Source organism: Drosophila obscura, unplaced genomic scaffold, assembly GCF_018151105.1.
Source record: "Drosophila obscura isolate BZ-5 IFL unplaced genomic scaffold, ASM1815110v1 contig_200, whole genome shotgun sequence".
Classification (NCBI taxonomy): Eukaryota; Metazoa; Arthropoda; class Insecta; order Diptera; family Drosophilidae; genus Drosophila; species Drosophila obscura.
In genome coordinates this window covers 1,333,831-1,355,335 of record NW_024542791.1, presented here as the reverse complement: position 1 = coordinate 1,355,335, position 21,505 = coordinate 1,333,831, and the positions used below count along the sequence as shown (strand labels likewise).

The 21,505-nt window shown below is 44.6% G+C and overlaps 8 protein-coding genes, 1 long non-coding RNA gene and 6 other non-coding genes across 15 annotated transcripts; 11 read left to right on the top strand and 4 right to left on the bottom strand.

The window, feature by feature from the left end:
* Positions 1-2,498: 2,498 nt before the first annotated feature.
* LOC111069137 lies at positions 2,499-4,245 on the bottom strand. The gene has a single exon (XM_022359038.2). The coding sequence runs from the start codon at positions 4,111-4,113 to the stop codon at positions 2,680-2,682; it is 1,434 nt and encodes a 477-aa protein (XP_022214730.2). The 5' UTR covers positions 4,114-4,245; the 3' UTR covers positions 2,499-2,679.
* Positions 4,157-6,592, bottom strand: LOC111069139 (cryptochrome-2). Its single transcript, XM_022359040.2, has 2 exons — positions 5,841-6,592; positions 4,157-5,780 (listed from the first exon to the last, which is right to left on the bottom strand). The coding sequence occupies exons 1-2, from the start codon at positions 6,508-6,510 to the stop codon at positions 4,834-4,836; spliced, it is 1,617 nt and encodes a 538-aa protein (XP_022214732.2). The 5' UTR covers positions 6,511-6,592; the 3' UTR covers positions 4,157-4,833.
* Positions 6,593-6,715: 123 nt separating this feature from the next.
* LOC111069138 (sperm-associated antigen 7) lies at positions 6,716-8,118 on the top strand. The gene is made up of 2 exons (XM_022359039.2): positions 6,716-6,956; positions 7,036-8,118. Exon 2 carries the CDS (start codon positions 7,093-7,095, stop codon positions 7,906-7,908), a length of 816 nt encoding a protein of 271 aa, XP_022214731.2. The 5' UTR covers positions 6,716-6,956; positions 7,036-7,092; the 3' UTR covers positions 7,909-8,118.
* A 649-nt stretch (positions 8,119-8,767) lies between these two features.
* LOC111069141 lies at positions 8,768-10,285 on the top strand. The gene is made up of 7 exons (XR_002607253.2): positions 8,768-8,895; positions 9,037-9,072; positions 9,254-9,307; positions 9,480-9,534; positions 9,712-9,768; positions 9,946-10,012; positions 10,190-10,285. It is a non-coding gene; the product is annotated as an uncharacterized LOC111069141 (long non-coding RNA).
* Positions 9,109-9,182, top strand: LOC121404450. The gene has a single exon (XR_005968014.1). It is a non-coding gene; the product is annotated as a small nucleolar RNA Me28S-Cm2645 (small nucleolar RNA).
* Positions 9,339-9,411, top strand: LOC121404457. Its single transcript, XR_005968021.1, has one exon. It is a non-coding gene; the product is annotated as a small nucleolar RNA Me28S-Cm2645 (small nucleolar RNA).
* On the top strand, positions 9,570-9,644 carry LOC121404455. Its single transcript, XR_005968019.1, has one exon. It is a non-coding gene; the product is annotated as a small nucleolar RNA Me28S-Cm2645 (small nucleolar RNA).
* On the top strand, positions 9,803-9,874 carry LOC121404456. The gene has a single exon (XR_005968020.1). It is a non-coding gene; the product is annotated as a small nucleolar RNA Me28S-Cm2645 (small nucleolar RNA).
* LOC121404458 lies at positions 10,047-10,118 on the top strand. Its single transcript, XR_005968022.1, has one exon. It is a non-coding gene; the product is annotated as a small nucleolar RNA Me28S-Cm2645 (small nucleolar RNA).
* On the top strand, positions 10,275-10,350 carry LOC121404451. Its single transcript, XR_005968015.1, has one exon. It is a non-coding gene; the product is annotated as a small nucleolar RNA Me28S-Cm2645 (small nucleolar RNA).
* Positions 10,351-10,360: 10 nt separating this feature from the next.
* LOC111069127 (transmembrane protein 230) lies at positions 10,361-11,340 on the top strand. The gene is made up of 3 exons (XM_041593799.1): positions 10,361-10,441; positions 10,519-10,992; positions 11,070-11,340. The coding sequence occupies exons 2-3, from the start codon at positions 10,792-10,794 to the stop codon at positions 11,256-11,258; spliced, it is 390 nt and encodes a 129-aa protein (XP_041449733.1). The 5' UTR covers positions 10,361-10,441; positions 10,519-10,791; the 3' UTR covers positions 11,259-11,340.
* Positions 11,258-16,952, bottom strand: LOC111069120 (protein brunelleschi). The gene is made up of 10 exons (XM_022359018.2): positions 16,285-16,952; positions 15,462-16,220; positions 14,533-15,401; positions 14,233-14,476; positions 13,609-14,165; positions 13,084-13,538; positions 12,824-13,017; positions 12,571-12,762; positions 12,298-12,505; positions 11,258-12,228 (listed from the first exon to the last, which is right to left on the bottom strand). Exons 1-10 carry the CDS (start codon positions 16,475-16,477, stop codon positions 11,967-11,969), a joined length of 3,933 nt encoding a protein of 1,310 aa, XP_022214710.2. The 5' UTR covers positions 16,478-16,952; the 3' UTR covers positions 11,258-11,966.
* A 506-nt stretch (positions 16,953-17,458) lies between these two features.
* LOC111069123 (deoxyuridine 5'-triphosphate nucleotidohydrolase, mitochondrial) lies at positions 17,459-18,145 on the top strand. The gene has a single exon (XM_022359024.2). The coding sequence runs from the start codon at positions 17,564-17,566 to the stop codon at positions 18,125-18,127; it is 564 nt and encodes a 187-aa protein (XP_022214716.2). The 5' UTR covers positions 17,459-17,563; the 3' UTR covers positions 18,128-18,145.
* A 139-nt stretch (positions 18,146-18,284) lies between these two features.
* Positions 18,285-19,325, bottom strand: LOC111069128. Its single transcript, XM_022359028.2, has 3 exons — positions 19,265-19,325; positions 19,018-19,167; positions 18,285-18,962 (listed from the first exon to the last, which is right to left on the bottom strand). Exons 2-3 carry the CDS (start codon positions 19,028-19,030, stop codon positions 18,658-18,660), a joined length of 318 nt encoding a protein of 105 aa, XP_022214720.1. The 5' UTR covers positions 19,031-19,167; positions 19,265-19,325; the 3' UTR covers positions 18,285-18,657.
* Positions 19,326-19,783: 458 nt separating this feature from the next.
* LOC111069124 lies at positions 19,784-20,577 on the top strand. Its single transcript, XM_022359025.2, has 2 exons — positions 19,784-20,297; positions 20,375-20,577. The coding sequence occupies exons 1-2, from the start codon at positions 19,809-19,811 to the stop codon at positions 20,444-20,446; spliced, it is 561 nt and encodes a 186-aa protein (XP_022214717.1). The 5' UTR covers positions 19,784-19,808; the 3' UTR covers positions 20,447-20,577.
* Positions 20,578-21,505: the final 928 nt, after the last annotated feature.

The window sequence follows — 21,505 nt, the reverse complement described above, 5'->3', positions numbered from 1 at the left end:
AAATGCAGCCTCCAACACGTTTTTTAAGTCCAGTAAACCAAAACTGAATTCCCTATAGGCTGCGTGATGTTAATATCGGATTTCTGTGTGCATAAAGGCCTTGAGTTTTTCCAAATACTCGTACATACGTTTCATTTAAGCCCAAAAGCACATGGTCTGTTGTCTGACCTACTCCTGGCGGGCAACTTTTCCAACCGTTTTCAGTTACCGTTCTCGTTTGCCCATGGCCCGAAAAAGTTTCTGGCCCGTCAGACCGACAGTCGTCATCAGGAACCACAGCAACAACAACTAAAAGTACAACAAAAATAACAACTGATGCATCAGTATAGCACACCGCAGGAGCCACAGCTAACCACATCATTTCCAGGCGCAAACTGCCACCGAGAGCCATGTCCCTGTCCATGTTCCTCTGTCCGTATCGGAGATGTGCGGCGTAGGATATTGCTGTTGATGACTTTGATATGTATACTGCTTTGTATCTGTCTGGTTCTGGCTCTCCAGCTGTCTCTCTCTTTCGACTCTTTCTTTGCCCATTCTATCGGATATTAACGCAACTCTATTTCAGGGTGTGAGGATTTCGATTTCCATCTTAGGAAGTGCCATCAAAAGGGTATCTGAACACACAAAAAAAGCTATGCTACCAGTAGAAGAAGGAACAGTGATTTGAAATATCTATGATGGTATTTGGACCTACAGGTTTTTATAAATATATCCCCCCCTCACGCATTAGCCTTGTGGATATTAATTTCAACATATAAATGACCCTTCAAAAGCCATTTTATTATAATTTTCAGCAGCAAAACATAATTTCTAGACAATTTCCTATCCGTATAAACAAAACAAAAATTTCTGATCATTTAAAGTCTTTAAACTTTTAAAGAAAATTATCCTACAGCCATGGCTAAAAGATATATCATTTCCTTAACAGTTCCTGCTCTTTTGTTGATCAATTTGAGCCTGAGCGGCTATGGAGATGGGTATATTTTAGCAGCAACTCTAACCAAAAGATTCGACCTATAAAGACCCGAGGCCTATCTAGGCTCAAAAACAAAATTATTTCTATTTCACTTTTGATCAGTTTGGTTTGCATTTTTGTTTGGTTTATGTTCATAGCATCACACTCAGGGACCCACATTAAGTGGTAAAATTGCTTATGCCATGTACTTATCATATTTATATTATTATTGTTTATTATTTTTATTTTTTATTACATTACTCAGAATCGAATTATATTGTGGCACAGCTCAAAGAAATATGCTATTGTTCATCATATCAAATCACATTAACTTTTTCTCTGTGTGGTAAAAAGGAGTTCAATTAGGACGAAAGAGTGGTAATTCTCCCCCGTGCACTGTTCATTATCAATCTGACCGACTTTTGTTTTCAGTTTACCAATACCATTGACTACGGCCTACCCAGTAATCACTTCCCCCTATCATTTTTATTGCCTTCCCCCACATTTTCTGACCGCATTTTAGCTTCATTTACAGTTATTTGCATTGACCCACCTGCACGCGGCACCCACCCACAGCCGGGGGCGTGGGAGCTGCAACCGCAAATTCAATTTTGGTTTAGAGCCGACAAACATTTTGCAGCATGTTTATGTCCGTATGTCCGTGCGTCCGTTTCATTGTTAGTTTGTTTCCCGGGACCACCCCAAACCCGTGCACCATCCTACGCGCGTTTTAATGCAATTTATGTGAAGTGTTTTTGGCCCCGGCTCCGGTTGCCATTGACCACAAAACGATCTTTTGTGATATACTTGCATAAAGTGGGCCGAGTGGGCTGGTACACTCCGTATGTATAGCCGCGAGGGCAGTACTGAAATTGGACTCTAGTTTGGTGTTCATTTAAACATGACCAGGCCTGGCGCCAGCTGTCAGTCCGCCCTCGGCCATGTCCGTGTCACAGTTGGCCAGATAATCATCGTTGCCAAACGGCAAACAATTTTGCAGTTTTGCAGTTTTGGCCATTGTCTATACACGTGGAACTCGTATCCGATTTAATTAATATTGTAAGTGCCGTGCCTAGCATTGTGGCATACGAGAAGAAGGGATAGCCAATTTTGTACGAGTATGTAAACTCCTTTGATAATGAAAAGGTTTTCTTAAGATTCATCTTATCCATTTAAGAAATTAAACAATGATGCATTTTTACTTGTAAATGATATGATGAAAAAAAAATCTATAAATTTCCGCAAATACGAAGCCTTTCTGAAGTTTTAGAGATCCTCAAATGGTAGAAAACTTTAACTTTAACAGCCATTGTATGGAATCAAATAAAAAATCCTATGAGCGGAGTTACAATTGTTCTTTAAAACCATCAATTGTTTTGGATATTGGCGCTATAGATACCGTGTGAAAATCATTAAAGTGCGCAGTCACCAAAACGCTGTTTTTTTAATTTTCAAAAAAAGATTACATTGTAAAATCTATGTATGAGAAATAGATCTCTCCTCATATCTAAAGAATATCCATTAATAAAATATCAGAAATATATTACGCTGATTAACTGATTCTTTATTTATGTGGTTATGCTTGAGCCGGCCGGCAATTCCAATGTGATGTGTGTGAGACTTGCATTAAGGGTTTAATATTTGGCCAAATATTAAACAAAAGTGTGTAGGATCAAGTTGTGGGATCCAAACCAATTGGTGTAGCAGGGAAATTATGCATCCCGCTACTTTTTGTCGAACTTGACGATGCGCATGTCATCGGCGAGTGTCTCCAGATCCTCAGCATCGCGACGGAAGCGATAGGTGCCAATGTCCTGGGAAGCGGACTCTGGCAGCTTAATCGTAATGCCCTTGTATGAGAATTCGGCTTCACGTTTTTCCGGCACGTTGAGTGACATCTCGGCATTGTACTCGTCGTCGTTGCCAATGTCGATATCGGTGCTGTTCTGGACAGTGGGATCGGCTTCACCGTCCTGTTGCCAGCCATCGATCTCAATGGGCAAAATCTGATTACCATTCATATCCAGTACAGAGCTCGTTTTAACAGTTGAGTCGGTAGCGGAACCGTCGCCATCGCTAGCTGCGGGTGCCTTTGTTCCAGAGGCATCTCCAGTGGTCTTTGGCGATGATTCCTCCTTGGTCTGGGGTGTTTTGTCCTCCTTGGGCTTCGGCTTGTCCGCCCCCGGATAGCGATAATGCTCGAGCATCTTCCCCGATGTCAGAAAGTTGCGTCGAAACTCCAAATGCCCCTTGGCACAGTCGTATACGTTGGCGTCATCTGCGGACTGCATTTTCAGCGATGTGCGGCACAGAATACTAGTGGCCATGCGGGCCATGGTGGCGCGGTGCATGAGTATCTTGTTCCTCAAATTCAAGAGTGCGCCCTCCAAATCCAACACAGAACTAAACTTGGCAGTTGAATCGTCAGAGGCACTATCACCATCGCTGGCTGTAGGAGCCTGCTTTCCAGAAGCATCTCCAGTGGTCTTTGGCGAAGACTTCTCCTTGGTCTGTGGTGTTTTGTCCTTCTTGGTCTTCGGCTTATCCACCTCCGGATAGCGGTAATGCTCGCACCTCTTCACCGATGTCAGAAAACTGCGTCGAAACTCCAGATCGCCATTGGCAAGATCGTGAATGTTGATTTCAAGATCGGATTGCTTGCGGCACAACAGACTAGTGGCCAAGCGGGACATGGTGGCCCGGTGCACGAGTATCTTGTTCCTTAAATTCAATAGTTTGCCCTCCAAGTCCAGATGAGTGCTGAATTTAAAAGTAGAATCAGTAGTTGAGTCGGCTGCGGCACCGTCGCCATCGCTAGCTGTGGGTGCCTGTTTCCCAGCAGTATCTCCAGTGATTTTCGGTGAAGGTTTGTCCTTGGTCTTGGGTGTTGAATCCTCCTTGGTCTTCGGCTTGTCCGCCCCCGGATAGCGATAATGCTCGAGCAACTTCCCCGTTGTCAGAAAGTTGCGTCGAAACTCCAGATCCCCCTTGGCTAGATCGTGTATGTTAATGTCTGTGACGGTAACATTATCGGCCGGTGACTCCAGCTTCTTGCGGCACAGCAGGCTGCCGGGCATGCTGCAGCGAGAGTTCATGCGATACGCAAAGGCCCGGTGCATGAGCATCTTGGACCTCAAATTACCGAAATTACGAATCATTTTTAGCGTTTATATTTTAGACCGTTCTCCAAGACACAAAAGGAAAGGGAATATAAAATTTACTGGGTCTGTTTTTTTCGTTTTTTTTTCAAACAAATATTGGAACTGGTCTTGACTTGCCGAAAAGTGGGTTTAGACTGAGATTTTCTGGTGTAATCCGAACGTTTTCCTACACAAATCCAGGGAAAAGTCGATTTCAAGGCTAAGTAGTTTGGGAAATTTAACAAAAATTGAAAAACCAACAAAATGCAAGCAAATTTGGCAGGCGAGAAAAAGCTAAGCCAACTGGGAAAGAGTATTCATTGACATCTGAGCTGACACTATGTTTGCCATTGGTTTTTACATCAATATAAATGAAATAATAATTAGTTACAGAGGGCAAAGCTAACTCCAATGCTCATCGTCATTCATATTAAACTGGGCACTTAATGATAAAAGAGGACAATAATTATTTGGCGCACTACCGCAATTATTCTTGCAGAGCATGAGCCACAAAAGCAGCCTTTGAAGCCATTCCCATTGACTGGCTGACCATTGGGGATGCTGGCTATTGATGAGAAGGTATAGATTACTCGCAGCAAATTAAAACTAAGCTTCAATATATACACAATTTATAGTTCAATTCCATTCACAGAGATTCTGCAATCACATTATAAATTTGTTTTTTAAATTAATATAAAACAATATCTACCCCTACTAGGGGTAATATAATAATGTCTTTTAGCGTTTGCGTTTTGCGGCATTTGCTGTGGTCTTTGCCACCTTTCGCTTGCCTGTGGCCGAGCGATCCGCCTCAGGAGAATCCTCCTCTTTGCCGGTGCGCACTTCCCGATTCACTTTGTAGGCAGCACTCATCCGCTTGATGTTCTCCTTGTGCACCAGCTCGTGCTTAACGATGCGATGCGGATAGTCAACGCCCAGAACGCAGCCGTATGCCCGTTGGTCGGCCAGTGTCGCCTTCCAGGGTTCGTAGATGCAGCCATTCGGATACTTGGCCAGCTCTGGCACATACTTGCGTATGTAGTGGCCTTGGGGATCGGTTTTCTTGCCAAATGCAACGGGGCTGTAGACACGAAAGTATTGATGAAAGAACGCCGATGCCGAGAGCCACATCCAGTTGCCGGCATTTAGAGCCCAGTCCTGATCCAACAGCAATTGCTCAAACACACGCTGCCCCTCCTCCCAACTGATCCAGAGATCGCCGCGCGTCAGAAAGCAAGCAACGGCGTGTCGTGCCAGGTGGTGTATCCAGCCCTCCTGCCGCAACTGCCGCATAATGGCATCGATGAACGGATAGCCCGTGCGTGCATGGGTCCAGGCTTCCAGATGGTCGGCCTGCTCCTGCCAGGGTATCTGCAGGCAGTACACATTCCCCAGCATGCGATCGAAGTTGGGTTCGGCTGCGGCCACCGTGTAGTAGAATTCACGCCACAAAAGTTGTCCAATGAGGGAGACGGGCGGCTGTGAGTGCTTGGACTGCCGCTTAAGAATCTCCTTTAACTGCTGATGGAAGAGCCTTGCACTGAGGCATCCAAACTTCAGATACGGACTGAGCACCGTGGTGCTGGGCTCCAGGGAGTTGGGTGCGGTGTTTGGCTTCTCGAAGCGAGCCACCCAAAGCTCATCCTGTAGCGACTCTTTCATACGTCTCAGACCCTCGGTTTCACCTGGGATAATTAATATCAAAGATTAAGTTTATCTACGTGAAATTGAAATGAATTTCTTACCGCCAGGAAATTTATTGGGTCCCAGATCTTCTGGTTTCTTCACCAACTGCTGCAAAGTAGGACAATCGTATGCTGCTCCATCCTGCTGCTCCACTTCATCCTTGGGCGGCAGCGCTTTCTTTGACAATTTCCCTGGTAACTGCAGCACCTTGGGAGCCTTCAGCTGATCCACCACACTCAAAAACTTTTGATATGTTATGGGCGCCTTGCCCATATTCTTGGCAATGACCAGCTCTGGATTATAAATTGTATGGGAACAATGTGTGTCCACCTTGATTCCCGCGTCTTTGGCCAATTTCTGTACAGCTGCATCGCGTTGCAGTGCATAGGGCTCGATGTCTGTCTCGAATGTCAGCAGTTCCACACGCCAGCTTTTAAAGATGCGGGGAAAAACATCCACGGGCTTGCCACGCACCACAAACAAACGTGAGTTGAGCTGCCTTAGCTGCTGGTCCAGGTCGTGGAGCGTCTGTTGCAGGAAACGCCAGCGGTTGGCGCCCACCTGCATCCAATCGAGAATCCCTGGATCTAGAATGAAAATCGGTCGCACATGGATGTTTTCAGGCGCAGCGTTGGCCGCCGCAAAGATTTGTGTCAATGCGGGGTTGTCGTGGACGCGGAGACCTTTGCGGAACCAGTGGACGAGTGTGGCATGCTTGGCATCCATCATGAGCCCCAAATTAGCCTTAAAAATAATGTTATGACGATTTATTCCGCAAATTCAAACTCACTGCACGCGCCAGCTGTGAGGAGAGAGCTGCCAACCTAACCGAATTTCAGTTATTTATATTTAAAAAACCCAAGCAGGCTTTGAAACTGGGAAGTTGCACTTAAGCTGTCATGAAAAATTAAGCATTTAAATACGTAGCTAAGGTACGACGTGATTCCTTACAAGTCTGTTGTAAAAAACATTAAAATAATTCTGCAGAATCTAAACAGCTGTTACAAAAAAATACTAAATTTCATAATAGTCAAAGAGTTGGCAGCTTCATTTATTATTTGGTGGTGCACAAGCACCGGTTGCAAAACATTTATAATTATTTTTACACAAAAAAAAACAGCAAAATAAGCTATAATTGAACAGTTTGATACACTCCTAATCTTCGCCAGAGAGTGGTAAGTAATGGAGTAACATTCCGACTGGCAGAGCTTGCTTAATCAACACAAATTTCCCTCTTTTTGTTGGCGGCGTCAGGCAGTAAATTAATCAAACGAGCGAACCCTCAAAGTACAACACACAATTAGGGGCAAAATGGATCTCCTCGACTCCATACTGAACGCCATGGATGCCCCGCCATCGGCCAGTGAGCAGCAGAAAACGCTTATCAAGAAGCAGCGGGAAATGATGGAAAAGATGCAAAAGAAACAGAAGGAGGAACTGTCGAGATTCCGCAAGTATGTGGACGAGCGGATGGCCCGATTTGCCAAGGATGATCGTGTGTCCATCGAGTTCCAGCCCCTGGACAAAGTGCACCGATCGGTCATTCACGAGATTGCGGAGAACGGTGGCTTCATAGCGATGAGCTTCGGCCAGGAGGATGTCGATCGCCATTCGGTGGTATACAAGAAGGAGCATGCACCCGGCGAGGATGAGGTGACGGCGCGTCGCAATGGCGATGGCTGGAACAAGGAGATTGCCAAAGAATACGCGGAACAAAGAAAAGAGCGCCTGGCTCAAGAGCAGAGCGACAAAAAGGCTTCCACAGCAGCGGCAGAGGCGGGCTGCTCCACAGACCCAGACAATACAACGGGCGAGGTGAAGCCCACGACCAATTACAAAGCAAAGTATGCCCATCTGATAGGGGAATCGGCGGGCCTGCAGGCGGCAGGCAAAACAGAAACAAACCAAAGCTATGGCTTTGTGCCCAGTAAGAACAAGAAGGACGTGCGCTCCATCGAACAAACCCTGGCCGATATACAGGCCAAGAAACGCCTAAAACTCCAGCAGCAGCAGGAGCAACAACAGGAGCCGCAGCCGCAGCAGCAGCAGCAGCAAGAACCAGAAGAAGAGGCCTTAGAAGTCAGCCAGTCAACGGCGGAGAATCCTCCCGCCATTGATCATCAATGAAAAGCAATAAGATTTCAATATTAGTTTTGTTGGTTTTAATTAGTCACATGCAATGTCTCGTCGACTGCCATGTAATAATAAGTAAATAAGCAATGTAATTTGTTGGCTAATTAGGACGCGATAACTAAATGTTTATAATGTTGTATATCAAGTGCCGAGTGTCCAATTCGCATTATCTATTTATATAATAAAAGCAACATTTTTAACTGTAAATAGCGGCACAGTTTTATGATATATAGCGACGACTGATAGAGCTGCAAGCGAATCTATTTTCAGTGAATCGATTTTTTTTGCGATCTAAACAAATAAAATGGAAAAAGTAGTCCGGATTTTGCGATCCATTTTTTCTATTGCTGATGGAAGTCGTGAAGCATACAGGAATTCATTTACAAATTTAAATGGTCTTGAAATAAATTAAAATATAAAATACATAAAAAAAATATATATATATTAACCAAGTTTCTCTGCAAGGAATCTTCCGAAATTCAAGGGCACTTATATCTGCGACGCGTGGGCGGTGTTTTTCAAAATATTTATCTTCCAACATAATGTAATTTTCTATTTTTAGAAATTGAAATCAAAATTTAAGTTCGCGGCGCCAATATAACATCGCAAACAACGGAATCGATGTATGCAAATCCATCGATGTTCGATGACTTAATAAAATATATAAAATCAAAAGAATTGTGCAAAATATTATGTTGTATCTGTGCTATGAGTATTAGATGCTTCAAACATCCTTTTTAAGTGCGCTTTATTTACTGTTTAGGCCTTGATATCATACGTTTTCTCTGTAACGATAGTGTCATCGATGGTTTTCAGGGAGACCGTTTGCGATTCAAGATATGTTGAAAATGAGAAGGTATATTTCCGTATACTTCCAGGGGTCACACTGCGCACCACGTGTTGGACCACAAAATTAGATTTAAAAAAAGTAATGTTTCATTTTATATACTTGGCTGAAGACCTTCGTGAAATAAGGAAAAGGTAAGCTCTATCTTGCAATGTGAACATCTGATGTAAATGACTGATTAATCATGTTTTCTTAACTCAGAATACTCCAAATACTTTACCATGTGGACAATTCTCTTTAACCACAACTAATCATACATTAATTTTGTTTTACAGATGGATGAACAATTAAAGGACGTGCTGCAGCCATTTGTAAGTGCAATTTATTATAACCGCACCACATCACGTTTTTATTTGATGATAAACTATGATAGGGACATCTGATCTCCATGATTGATTTATCTTGATAGTAGAACTGATTGCACCATTATCCTCCCTTTAAAAATCTCTGACGTAAAAAATGTTTATCAAAATATCTATTTTGTTTTTATAGATGGCTGTCCCGTCAATGGACATATTCGCAGAAAAGTCCGACTTCATTTGCTTTGTAAGTATAAAAAAATACCGATCCAATGTACCTCTTTGTGATGATAACTTTGATAGGGACATCTGACCTTCATGATTGATTTATCTTGATAGTAGAACTGATTACTCAAGACTTTTTATACGTATTCCTTTTGATGAAGACATTCTAATCCAAATACTTCTCTTCGTTACAGAGGAACCCTCTCTTCTCCATGGCACATCCATAGAATAGGTGGCTGCATCTTCTTGGTAAGTACTGCCTTAGATGTACAATTTATTCCACTCTTATTCTGATGATATCTTAAGATAGGGACATCTGATCTTCATGATTGATTTATCTTGATAGTAGAACTGATTACTCAATGCTTTTAATACTGTATTCAATTTTATAGACACATTCTAATCCACATTATTATTTGCTTACAGAGGGCAGTGTTATTCTGCATGGACACATTAAAAGACTACGTGGGCTAAATCTTCATGGTGAGTACTTCTCTAGTCAGAAAATATTTTCTGCATCTTTCTGATGATAACTTTGATAGGGACATCTGACCTTCATGATTGATTTATCTTGATAGTAGAACTGATTGCAACATTTTTTTCTTTTGGTATGAGCCCTGTCATGAGCAAATTTCACTCAAATTTCCTATTTCTTTACAGAGGAAAGTTGGATTTTCAGTGGAAAAAACAAAAGAATATAATACCTGTCTCTTACGTATCTTGCCTTGTAAGTATTTGCTTAGTTACAAAATATTTTCTGCAACTTTCTGATGATAACTTTGATAGGGACATCTGACCTTCATGATTGATTTATCTTGATAGTAGAACTGATTGCATATCGCTTTCTCTTGGCATATCCCCGTCATTAGCAATTCTTACTCATCCATATATCCTTTTTTTACAGAGCTCCTGTGCCTGGACATATCCGCTGAACGGCCGGACATAATCTACTCTGTAAGTTTATTATAATATTAAATAATGATACCTAATTCTTTATGATGATAACTTTGATAGGGACATCTGATGTCTATGACTGATCTATCATGTTTTTTACATTCTGAATATTTGTTTCTCTCTAGTCACAATTACAGTTGAAATTACAGTATTAGAATAAACTCATTTTTACTTATATTACAGATTATCTCAGGACGCAGAGGTGAGATTGGGATCATCCGATGTTTGTAACGATTACAGCTCCGATTACAGTTTGATGTACTACAATTTCCCTTTCAGATGCTATTCGGCATACACAAATATATTTCGTGCAAAATTAAAAGTTTAGTTTTAATTTTTTTTGGTTCTCAATCGGAACGCGGGCTGTAATTTGGGTGCTGCCAACTCGTCGCAACGAACAGCTGTTTTTCATTCCCAACAGATTGGCAGCCTTGGCGCCATCTGTTGGCAACAGCTCTGATAAGGCAGAGAGAGAAAATCGCCGCTAAAATTGTGCTCGTTCAATTTCACTTGACCGACCCCGATCAAGACCAACCAGTTGACCATCCAAATATGCTGCCCACCAAAACGGACTCCCGTCGACGTCTCAACGTGGGGGGCTCCAGCCCGCCGTCTGGCGACTACATCAAGGTGATCGATGGCCAGTGCGAAACGGATGGATTTGTGAACGAGCAATGGATGGAACCGAACTTGCTTGAGCCAACGCCATGGAAAACGATAGTCATAATCCTCATCCTGTTCATAGGCGGCTCAGTACGTTCAATATTCGTCTCCAGGGGCCCCTTGATGACTCATCCTTACGATAACTCTTTGCTTTGTTTTATTTTCAGATATGTATTGTCTTTGCCACCATAGATTGGATGGCGGATGTCAAGCGGGAGCGAGTGGATCGTGTGTGGGCTTTGTCCATTATTGGTGCATTGACCATTATACCCGGCGGCTACTATATGTATGTGCTATCCTGCGTTATGTTGCATCGTCGCGGCTACACCATGGATGATATACGACGACTGGGATAGGATAGGGGTTTATATACTCGTATTTGTTTTTATTTTTGTTGTACTATGTTTTGTCAAATACAGTTTTATTGCATTTACTTTACACACTACAAATTATTCACACATTCATTGGCATAAATTATCTTAGATCCTTCGAGAAGGTAGCAACAATTCTTAATCTTATTTCCATGTCTGTATTGCCCCCCGTGTCAATTGATTTTTGCAGTAGTTTTTTTCCCTTGCATTTGCATTTGCTTTTTTTGTATAAAAATATTTGTAAATACGAATTTGTTATCAAAATGTATAATGCTTGGAGTGGCTTTTTGTTTTTAGTGCGCGAAACATTTGCTATCTATATATATATAAATACACCACTTTACAAGCCTAAAGCTGTATAACTCTGGATATATATATAGGATATATGGACTATATGATTTTATATTATGGCCATTTTCTCTATCAAGCATTTAGTTGTGGTATATATACGTTTTTTGTTTTTTTGTTTTGTTTTTGTATGTTTTGAGCTTAATTATATACAATTTATGCGTATTTATTACTCGATTTAATTGCTTTTGATATTACCACAAGCCTAGGGGTATAACAGAGCGCGAATCCAACTATATGTGGGGGTATATAGCCATTACATATACACACAAGAGACACACGCACATAAATACACATGTGTATGTAATAACGAAATTAAACTAGAGACATTAACAAGTCCGATTTTCACTGCTCAACAACGGTCACCTCAATGGGCGGTATAAATTTCCAAACATGCGCCTGCTGCTCATCATAGCTGGACGAGAACATATCTAATTGACCTCCAACAATATTTGTGGCACTCGGACAGGAACGTGCTGACGTCGGCTGTTGCTGTTGCGGATTGGTGGTGCACTCAATGCCCGCCTTGAAGCGTCCAGGCGTAAAGAATATCACAGAGCAAGTGTGCTGCCTCTGCTCCTGTTTCTCCAGAATGGGAATGGCAATTCTAAAGACATTTTATGATTGATTATATATGCTAACATCTATATATACAACCATCAGCTTCGACTCTTACCGATTTGGCCCCGAGAAGGCCACGCGTGTCTCCAGATTGTAATTCTCCATTCCATTTAAATAATCCTGATAGAACTTGATGCTCAACACCAGATTCTTGAGCGGCTGCATCGAATCATTGGTCAGCTGTATGCTAAGCAGCGCACGCTGACCCACCGTACACACAAGTTCGCTGTGCGGCTGCACAGGCGTATCCTGAAAGCTAATAGCTACGAGCAAAAGGGCACAAATGAAAACAGTTTTAGAGAGCAATACGAGTTGCAGTATAACTTACACCACAGCAGGGGCGATACAGCAGTGAGATCCACCATGGACTGCGTTAGGACTATGCCACGCAGGGAGGCAATGCCCTGGATATCGGTTCCAGTCAGCAGCCAATTGATTTTCACCCGCTCGGCTATATGCTCCGAGCAGAGTTTGCTCAGAGCATCATTAAACGACAGCAGCTGCGTGCGAAAACAGAGTTCTGCAAAGGGTTTCAATTTGGTTACAATATTTGACGATATCTGCAGCAAACTAGGTCAAACCTCTCTCTAGATTCTCCGCAACCTCGGCTGCCCGTGCCGCACACACTTGCTCCAGGGAGCAACGATCCACTGGTATGGGCACACGGCAGCTCTCTTTGGCCTCGATGAGTATATTCTTGTTGTCTGTGTAATTGAGCGACATCTCCTGAGCGGTTAGATTGGAAATGTCCAGCACCAGATAGAACTGGGAAGCTCTGAAAAACGAAACAGAAAATGAATAAAAGTTCAAGGGAACTCAAGGGAGCAATCGCTTCACTTACATTTCGGCTGGCAGGACATCCCAGCTGGTAATTTGTGCACTGGGCAGCAGCTCCAGATTAAAGGACACCGCACATTGGCGGCAATACCCAGCCGTCAGTGCCTCTCCTCCGGAGTATTTCAAGCGTACCTGCGCCTCAATGTGCTGCGAATACTGCGAACCAAGGCTGGAGGGACCTGGCTGCAGGCTCAATGCCGCCAGCGAGGGCTGCCCACCGGACATGGTTGAGCGGAAGCTGGAGGTTTGCGGCTCGTGGCGGCGATGCTGCGGTGAGCCCACTCTCGAGGGCAGACTGGCGTGCCCCGAGGCGGACATCAGGGAGTAATCACCAGCCGCTGGTGCACTGAAATGCCCCCCCACCGATGACGGAGGTGGCTGTGGGCAAACGAAATCCGCTTCGGCATACACTTCCACCACAAAATCAATGGTACCCTGTGGCGGAACAGGCAGCTTGGCCTGCCAAAGGAAAATGGCATTAAGAATCGATCATCTCTCGCCTTGGCCACGGCCACCACTTGAAACTCACCAGCAAAGCCTCTTCATCTATGCGAAAGATCTTCTTTTGCAGCTCCTGCTCTACATTGGAATTAATGTTCACCTCCAGATGTTCCAGCGGCAGGGTGGCGCTCTCATTGGTAATGGTAATGGTGCAGCTGGAGGATTCCCCATTGTACAGCGTGAGGCTGGCCGAGGTGACGACAATATCCGCACTATTCATGTTGCTAAATGTGGCCGTCTGTGGCAGCGAAGTTTTCACAGCTATTCGCGGCAGGGCCGGTATCACCTCCACCAGATAGTTGGGCGGAAAGCTGCGCCCGCGCATATGCTTCAGGCGGCAATTGGACTTGACGCCCAGCGTGTGCGTACTGTAACCCTGAAGATCCAGCTGCCCCGTCTCAATGGGCGTGCCATGCAACGGCACATAGGTGGGCACATGCGGCTGCAGGACAATGGTCTGGGGCAGCGACTCGAACACAACGCCATTCGTCAGCAGTCGCATATCGGTGACGGTCAGCTCGAATGGCAGGGGATTCCTCAAACGCACACAGACCTCGCTCAGATCGTTCTGAACCCACGAGAAAGCTGCAGCAAGGGAAAGAGCAATGCTAGAGATCAATTTTAAACACATCTAAGACCCACTCAGGCTCACCTATTTTATTCTTATCCTTCTTCTTGTCCCTTCTATCCACGGAATTAAAGTGTATGGGCGTGAACAGAAACGGTCCGCTGTCCGCCTTGGCTACCTTGATACGCTGCGGCCGCAAATGGGGCGGCAGATCCTTGACCTGAAAGTCCAGGCAGTACGGCAAATCTGTCAAATTGGCGGGCGGTATCACAGTGCCATTCTCCAGCACCAGCGGCACAGGCGAGCCCTCACACTGGGCGCTTAGATTCTGCAACAAACTTCGATTATAATCATTTAATTAAATGTATTTAATGGAGACCCCACCTGCAATTGTATAGCCATTTCGCTTTGTTCTGTAGGCGACATATTGTCCCATTGGGTCTGCAGCAGGAACGTCATATGGCGCGTGGCCAGGGCCGAGTGTCCCAATCGTCGGGCAGCCGTGATCAGACTCTGAACCAAATCAATCTGCAGTGCCGGCCAGCCGGCAGCATTCTCCACCACTTCCAGCGGATCCAGGCACAGCAAATAGCCCGTAAAGCTGCCCAGCATCAAGCGATAGCTTTGATTCCAATCCGGCGCCTGGCTGCCCTGCTGGACATGCTTCAGCGCCGCCAGCCGTTGAAAGAAGGCCGCCTTCCGCTGGTATCCAATCTGCTGATACAGATCCGTAATGATCTCGAATCGCTTGACGCGCTCCGGCTCGCTCATGCTCAGATTGATGTAGAGAATGTTCTGCAGGAACATGGCCACGTCCAGCGGTCGATTCTGTTCGATGCAGATGCGAGAGGCCTTCAGTGCCGCCTCCGTTTCAATGGTGGCCGCATGCCGGTACTTGCTGTAGTTGATGATGGCCTTGCGATAGTAGTTGGTGATCTCCTCCGCCTTGAGTATGTTGCCGGGCAGCTCTCCGTTGCGTTGGTTGCCGCCCAGCGGCGCTGCCGATATTGTGGATGTGGAAGAGGTGGTCGTGGATGAAGTGGTTGGCGTGTCCGAGGCCGAGGAATTGTTGGCCGTCGTCACCAAGGAAGATACCGATGAGCAGGAAGATGAATTCGAGGTGAGCCTCTGCTGCTGTTGCTGCTGCTGCTGGGCTGTTGCCTCCCCATTCGTCGTGTCGGGTGCAGTGGTGACCTTTTTGGTGGCATCGCTGGCGCGCCATTTCTCGGGAGTATGCCTCAGCGGGGAGGTGCCTGCAAATGACCAGAGAAAAGGTTACATTTCTGCCACTCCCAAACTGTTCTTCCACTTACCCGCCTCCTGCAGCGACGAGTTTCTATGCAGCGTCTCAATCTCTCGCATTTGCGGATACAACAGCATGGCCGATGCCGCACACAGACCCTCCTCGGTGGCCCCCACCCACAGGGAATCGCCCACAGATCTCAACGTTTCGTTGGCATTATGATAGAGACTGAGTGCATCATCGACGAGGCCCGCTTGCAGCGACAAGTCAGCCAGATTCTTCATTACACGGCCCACGCAACGTTTCCGATTGTTTCGCGACTCCATGTCCAGGCCGACAAAGTCGCGCTTCTCGAAGGGCGCCAGCAGCAGGCTCACCTTGTCCGCCTTCTCCCGCGAACGCTCCAGGCGCCGCGACTCGAGCACCCAAAACAGAGCGCTGACAAAGTCTCCAATGCGTGACTCGAGATCCGCACAGGAGTCCTGTTCGCGATAGAAGAACGCCTGCGACTTGAAGTTCGAGGGCGTCGTATAGTCATCCTGCAGGCGACGCGGTGTTGTCGATTTCTCCTCGCCAATGGTCTCCAGGCCATTGGGTTCGTCGGGACCAAAGAATATGGCACGGGATTCGTAGAGAGTGCTGCCATAGCGCACCTTCAGGGACTCGTGCTGGCGACATAGCTCATTCAGCTCTGGTTGATTGTCAAACTTGCCAATGGTGACGAGGCCCAGCAGGCGGCGATGTGTCTGAAAGTCGCCCCAATCATTATGCTCCACGGGATGATCATGGATGAAGCGCACCCAAATTGTGCGTGTATTGCCACTGGAATCTGCAAGAGAAGAAGCATTTAGATGTATCTCAATGGTGACCTGAGGTGACCTCAAGTACTTTACCATTCACTTTGATGCTGTTGACACGTCGCACTTTCTCAAAGGCCCGCTGGAGGATGCGTGCCCGCGAGGGTCCCACACCACGCAGCAGCACCAGCAGAGAGCTGTGATGCAGGGCATTCTGTTCGTAGTCGGGTCGTGACATAACTGGCTCCACGCTACCATGAGACAGCATAAGACCGACCGTAGCACGCATTTACACACACACTGCCTGCGCTCGCTCGCAATACACTTCGCCTGGGTGGCTGGTGGTCTGGAAATTCACATTTGTTTTCTGTATACGAATCCGCTTGAGCACCCCCCTTCGCTCCACGACCGCACTACTGCCTGTGATTAATGTGTTGCCTCAATTGATTTCCATTGTTTTGCATTGATATGTGGCCCAAGTGGACAAGCAGTAGCAGCAGCAGCAGAAAGGCGCCTCCCCCTTTTGAGGTGGTTTCGCTGCTCGACGATGATGTTTCTGCTGCTTTCACCTCGGGAATTGAATTTCTAGCGCGTTTACTGCTGGGTATTCGATCTCCACATGGATGATGTAGCTGGCAAACCCTATAATCTGACTTCAATTGTTGTCTAAATTGAAGTAAAGTGACGAAAACACTTTCAAAGTTATAATTTTACAAAGAAATTGTCCAATTGCAGAGATTTCTGGCAGTCTGGTCACACTGCTACTAGTGGTGGTAGATAAAGTGTAAAAATGTAAGTCGGAATATCGCACAAAAGTACCGATATTTATGTGTTCATCGATAGTTTGATCACATATTTGAGGGGGGGTCGGTATATTTCCGCTATATTTGGGCATATTTCTGTGGGTCAGGCGGTGTATTTTATTGATAAATCTGTGGGTCTGTCTGTCCTTCGGAAACTAGAGCTGTCAAACCATGGATAGTTGAGCCGTTGATAGTTTTTAAAAAACAGTCGATTTTATCGTAATATTATCGGGCTCAAATAATTATTAAAAAACCATTGAAACCTTTTAGGAACTTGTCCATTGTAAAAATTAGATGCCACCTGTCGATTTGTTTATAAATTTGTCTTCGTATTTAAGAGCAGCCAATTTAAACATATCAAAAGCGCAACAACTGTAGCTCAATACTATCATGATAGTCGCAAAACCTTCGATAGTAGCGGATAGCAGCAAAAAATCGATACTATCGATAGTGCCCTCGATTGTTTGACACCTCTAATTTTACCTATTTGATAGACGCTATTTCGCCGCCAAAAAATTGCAAGTGTAGTTTGCGAAAAAGGTGTGGATATTGAACAGCAACAATCATTGCAGATGCCTTCACCCATTACCGACGACATTCAAGCAGCCAAAAAGATGAAAATCGAGAAGTGTGTGTTGCGTTTCGCCAAACTAACGGAGCACGCCCTGGAGCCGGTCCGCGGCTCTGCCAAGGCAGCCGGCGTGGACCTTCGCAGTGCTTACGATGTGGTGGTCCCGGCCCGCGGGAAGGCCATCGTCAAGACCGACCTGCAGGTGCAAGTTCCGGAGGGCTCCTATGGTCGCGTCGCTCCGCGCTCTGGCCTGGCCGTGAAGAACTTTATTGATGTGGGCGCCGGCGTTGTGGATGAAGACTACCGCGGCAATCTGGGCGTCGTTCTATTCAACCACTCTGAAACGGACTTCGAGGTGAAGCATGGAGATCGCATTGCTCAGTTTATTTGCGAGCGCATCTTCTACCCAGAACTGGAGCTGGTCGACAAGCTGGATGACACTGAACGCGGGGTGGCCGGTTTCGGCTCGACAGGTGTCAAGGATTTGCCAGCTGCAAAAAACAGCAACGGAGAGAAGGCACCGCCAGCCGAGCCAGAGGCCAAACCCACCCCAATTGCCACCTAAAGATTGTCCCGTGCGCTTTAATACATTTGTAATTCTAAGCGAAACACTAACACATTTGTCATTACCGGTCCATTGCGTTGAACATTCATTCAATTTCGATAAGTAATATGTTCTAAAAATGCCATTAAATATTATGAAAATATGTTGAAACAAGTTTATTTTAAGGAGTAACTTGCGTATCGAAGCCAATGTCAATTTCTTCGGAAAAATTTGTAGCTTTATTAATTAGAGGTAGATACGCAATGGCACATCACGATTTTCTAATTCTAATCCTACCACACTGAGATGTCGAGCGCGTTTCCCAGAAGCATCTAAACTGCAATGTACTAAAAACTTTAGGTCAGAGGGTATAGGGTACTTATCAGAGAAGCGAGAGAGCAGAGCACGATTGATGTTAGGCTATAAAATTAGCGCACCAGAAGCCAGACAGAAATGTGATTCCATGTAATTGTTCTTATATATGTACCAAGAGTATTTATTTATTTATAAGCTGCACAGCAGCAATTCCAATTATTGTTGTCACATTTTGGTCATTTGGTCTTCTTCTCGTTGTTTGGCTTCTGTTGCTTAATGAACGCATCCAGTACCTTCTGTTTTATTTGTATGAGATACAGGAGTTCTAAAAGTGTCTTCCTATGCTGAATCAGTAATTTTATCTTGTCTTCTGGAACGCTCTTCGTGTTTCCAGAATTTTCCATTTCAATTTCAAGAAACTCGCTGAATGTGGGGCTTAGTTGGATATCGGTGTCGACACTGTGGGTAGAATCTGTGGACTCGCTAGGCGTAGCATTGAACTGGCTAGCGGGGACAAAGGGATTAAATCCCAATCCATATTCTAATTAGATATAAATATTAGTCAATGGTTACACACACTTTCGCCCTTCACTTACCATCGATTGTCATTTTAATATGATATTAAAATAATCAAGTATTTGCATTTTGCAATAGACAAACGCGCGCTTCGAAGCTGGAATTAAGTTTCACGCCGGTCGTTTGTAAAAATGGAGGCGGTGTTGGCAATTTTGACCCGCTTACCAACACTTAAAGTAAATATATAATAAATGAATTGAATATTATATACAATACAAGAATATTTAATGGAGGCGCCTGTAAAAATAGTTATGCCAAAGCCCCAACCTGTATTTGTAGCCGTCGCCAACGAACATTATTTTATCCCGTGCTGCATAAAATGACGATAAAACTGGAGTGCGGCTTAAACTGTGTGAAGGACGTAGAACAGCTGGCTAAACTTCCCCAGCTGGCAGTGCTGATTATTGAATCCCATCAAACGGGCTCCCTTAAGAACCTTCTTGGGATTCTTGCCGCCAGGGAGTGCCACACACTAGAACATCTGGATGTAAGGGACGGAAGTCTTACGCCCCAAGAGGTGACCGAAGTGTCGGCCATAAGATCCTTGAAGCGACTTGAGTGCGCGTTCTGCAGCACAGAGGCTCTCGATGTATTGTCACAGCGATCCTGCATCGAGGATCTGGCCATAAAAACTAGGAAAGGTGAAACCTTTCTGGTAGATCACTGCTTTTTCATCTCCTGGCGAATCAAAGAACCAGAATCTGAATATTAAAGGTCCGGCAGTCGATAACAAACCAGCTGCCGCATTGGACATTGTTTCTCAAATTCCGAAACTGAAGTCCTTGAAGCTCCCAATAGAAGATACCGGAGTATGGAGCGATTGGCCGAGTCTGTGCACCTCGAAGAGTTGACAATCTCCTCTACGCCCGAACGAGGTTCTCTAGAAGGTCTCTTCGGCGCACTTTCACTCAAGGCTTCAACAAAATTAAAGAATTTGGTTTTAGAGCACACTTCCATAGGCCATGAAGAGGCGCGCCACCTCGTGCAACTTGATTCAATCACAAGCCTAAAGTGTGGCTTCAAAGACGAAGAAAGCTTCTCCCTCTTGGCTAACATGACCAATCTTGAGAGCATAGATATCACTTCGCGACATGCATTTGCAAATATTTCCGGACATCTCCTTGACATCTTCCGAGCATGTCGAAAACTAAAGTATATTAATTTGGGCAGATCAAACGTCCGCATAGACCAAACCTTTCTGAAAAATTCCGTGAATATATTGAAATCAGTGAGAGATCCCTCAGCTCAAGGACCATTGATAGTACGGATTTCTCTGTCATCTGTTTCATTTGAAGACGAGGTAAGCCACATATATACATACTGTACTCTGATGGGCATTCGCAAAGTCTCAATTTGTGTTTTTGCGTTATCTTTCAGATGACTGCCAACGATAAAACGTATTTGCTTGTCACCAATCGCCAATCGTTTCTAGGACCACACAACTTTTAAGCTTTTTAACTAACTAACATTAATGCTATGGATTTATATGTACTTACTCTTCCAGCTGCACAACATTTTCCAATCGGAATCCCCTCACCCAATTGTTCCCATTTAAATGTTATCGAAAGATTTACAGCACATCAATTGGTACCTAAAGAAATGACATACATTTTTTGACGATTTTCGAAAATTTGCCAAAAATTTAAGTTATTTTCGAGAGTAATCTAGATTATGCCGATCGACAGTCTGGATTGTTATCTGATCTAGCCCTATTTGACCGAGATATAGCGGCCCAAACTGTTGGCTATGCCAATAATTAAAATAAATAATATTAATGGTCAAAACATACTTTTAGGCTGATCAGCAGATCAGAGAGAGTTACACAACCAAAATATACTTATAGGCTAACTGCATATGAGAAGTTCAGGCAGGGTGTATGCACACCCAATGGTTTCAACGAATTAAGCCGCACTTTAAGAATTATATTAATTAAAATTGCAGACTATTTGCATTATTTGTATAATGCTGCTGCAGTACCTACGTGTAAGTTGTGACTTTTATTTGTCGTAGCTGCAGATCGAACAAAATGTTTTGTTTTCCTCTAACACATATTGCAGCTGTGTAATATTCGTATGATATTAGATAATTTGACTTAAGCTGATATCATAATTATGAGGAAATTCGAAAGACAAAATGTACACTGTCCAAAATTGGCGGCCTAAAACCACCCCTCAAATAATCTTCCATAAAGTTTTACTTCTTTTTTTTTTTGTTTTAATAAAACCTAAGAAAACAATTATGGCCGAGGCAGGGGCAGTAGCGGGTCCACAGTAACCTGGATGGGCTTGAAGAGCTGATGGGCTGTTAGGGATACTTGAACCGGGCTGGCGCAGTGAATTATGACCGAGTAATGAGAACCAAGGAGCGCCGCGGCGATCCGATGGCCCACAATATCAGTTCGCGTGTCTCAAGTGCATTGCTGCGCAATTTACGCGGGGCCGATTTTAATAAATTCAATGACTCCAATTTGTAATTAGACGCTGGAGGTGCGCTGCGTGCTTTTAATTG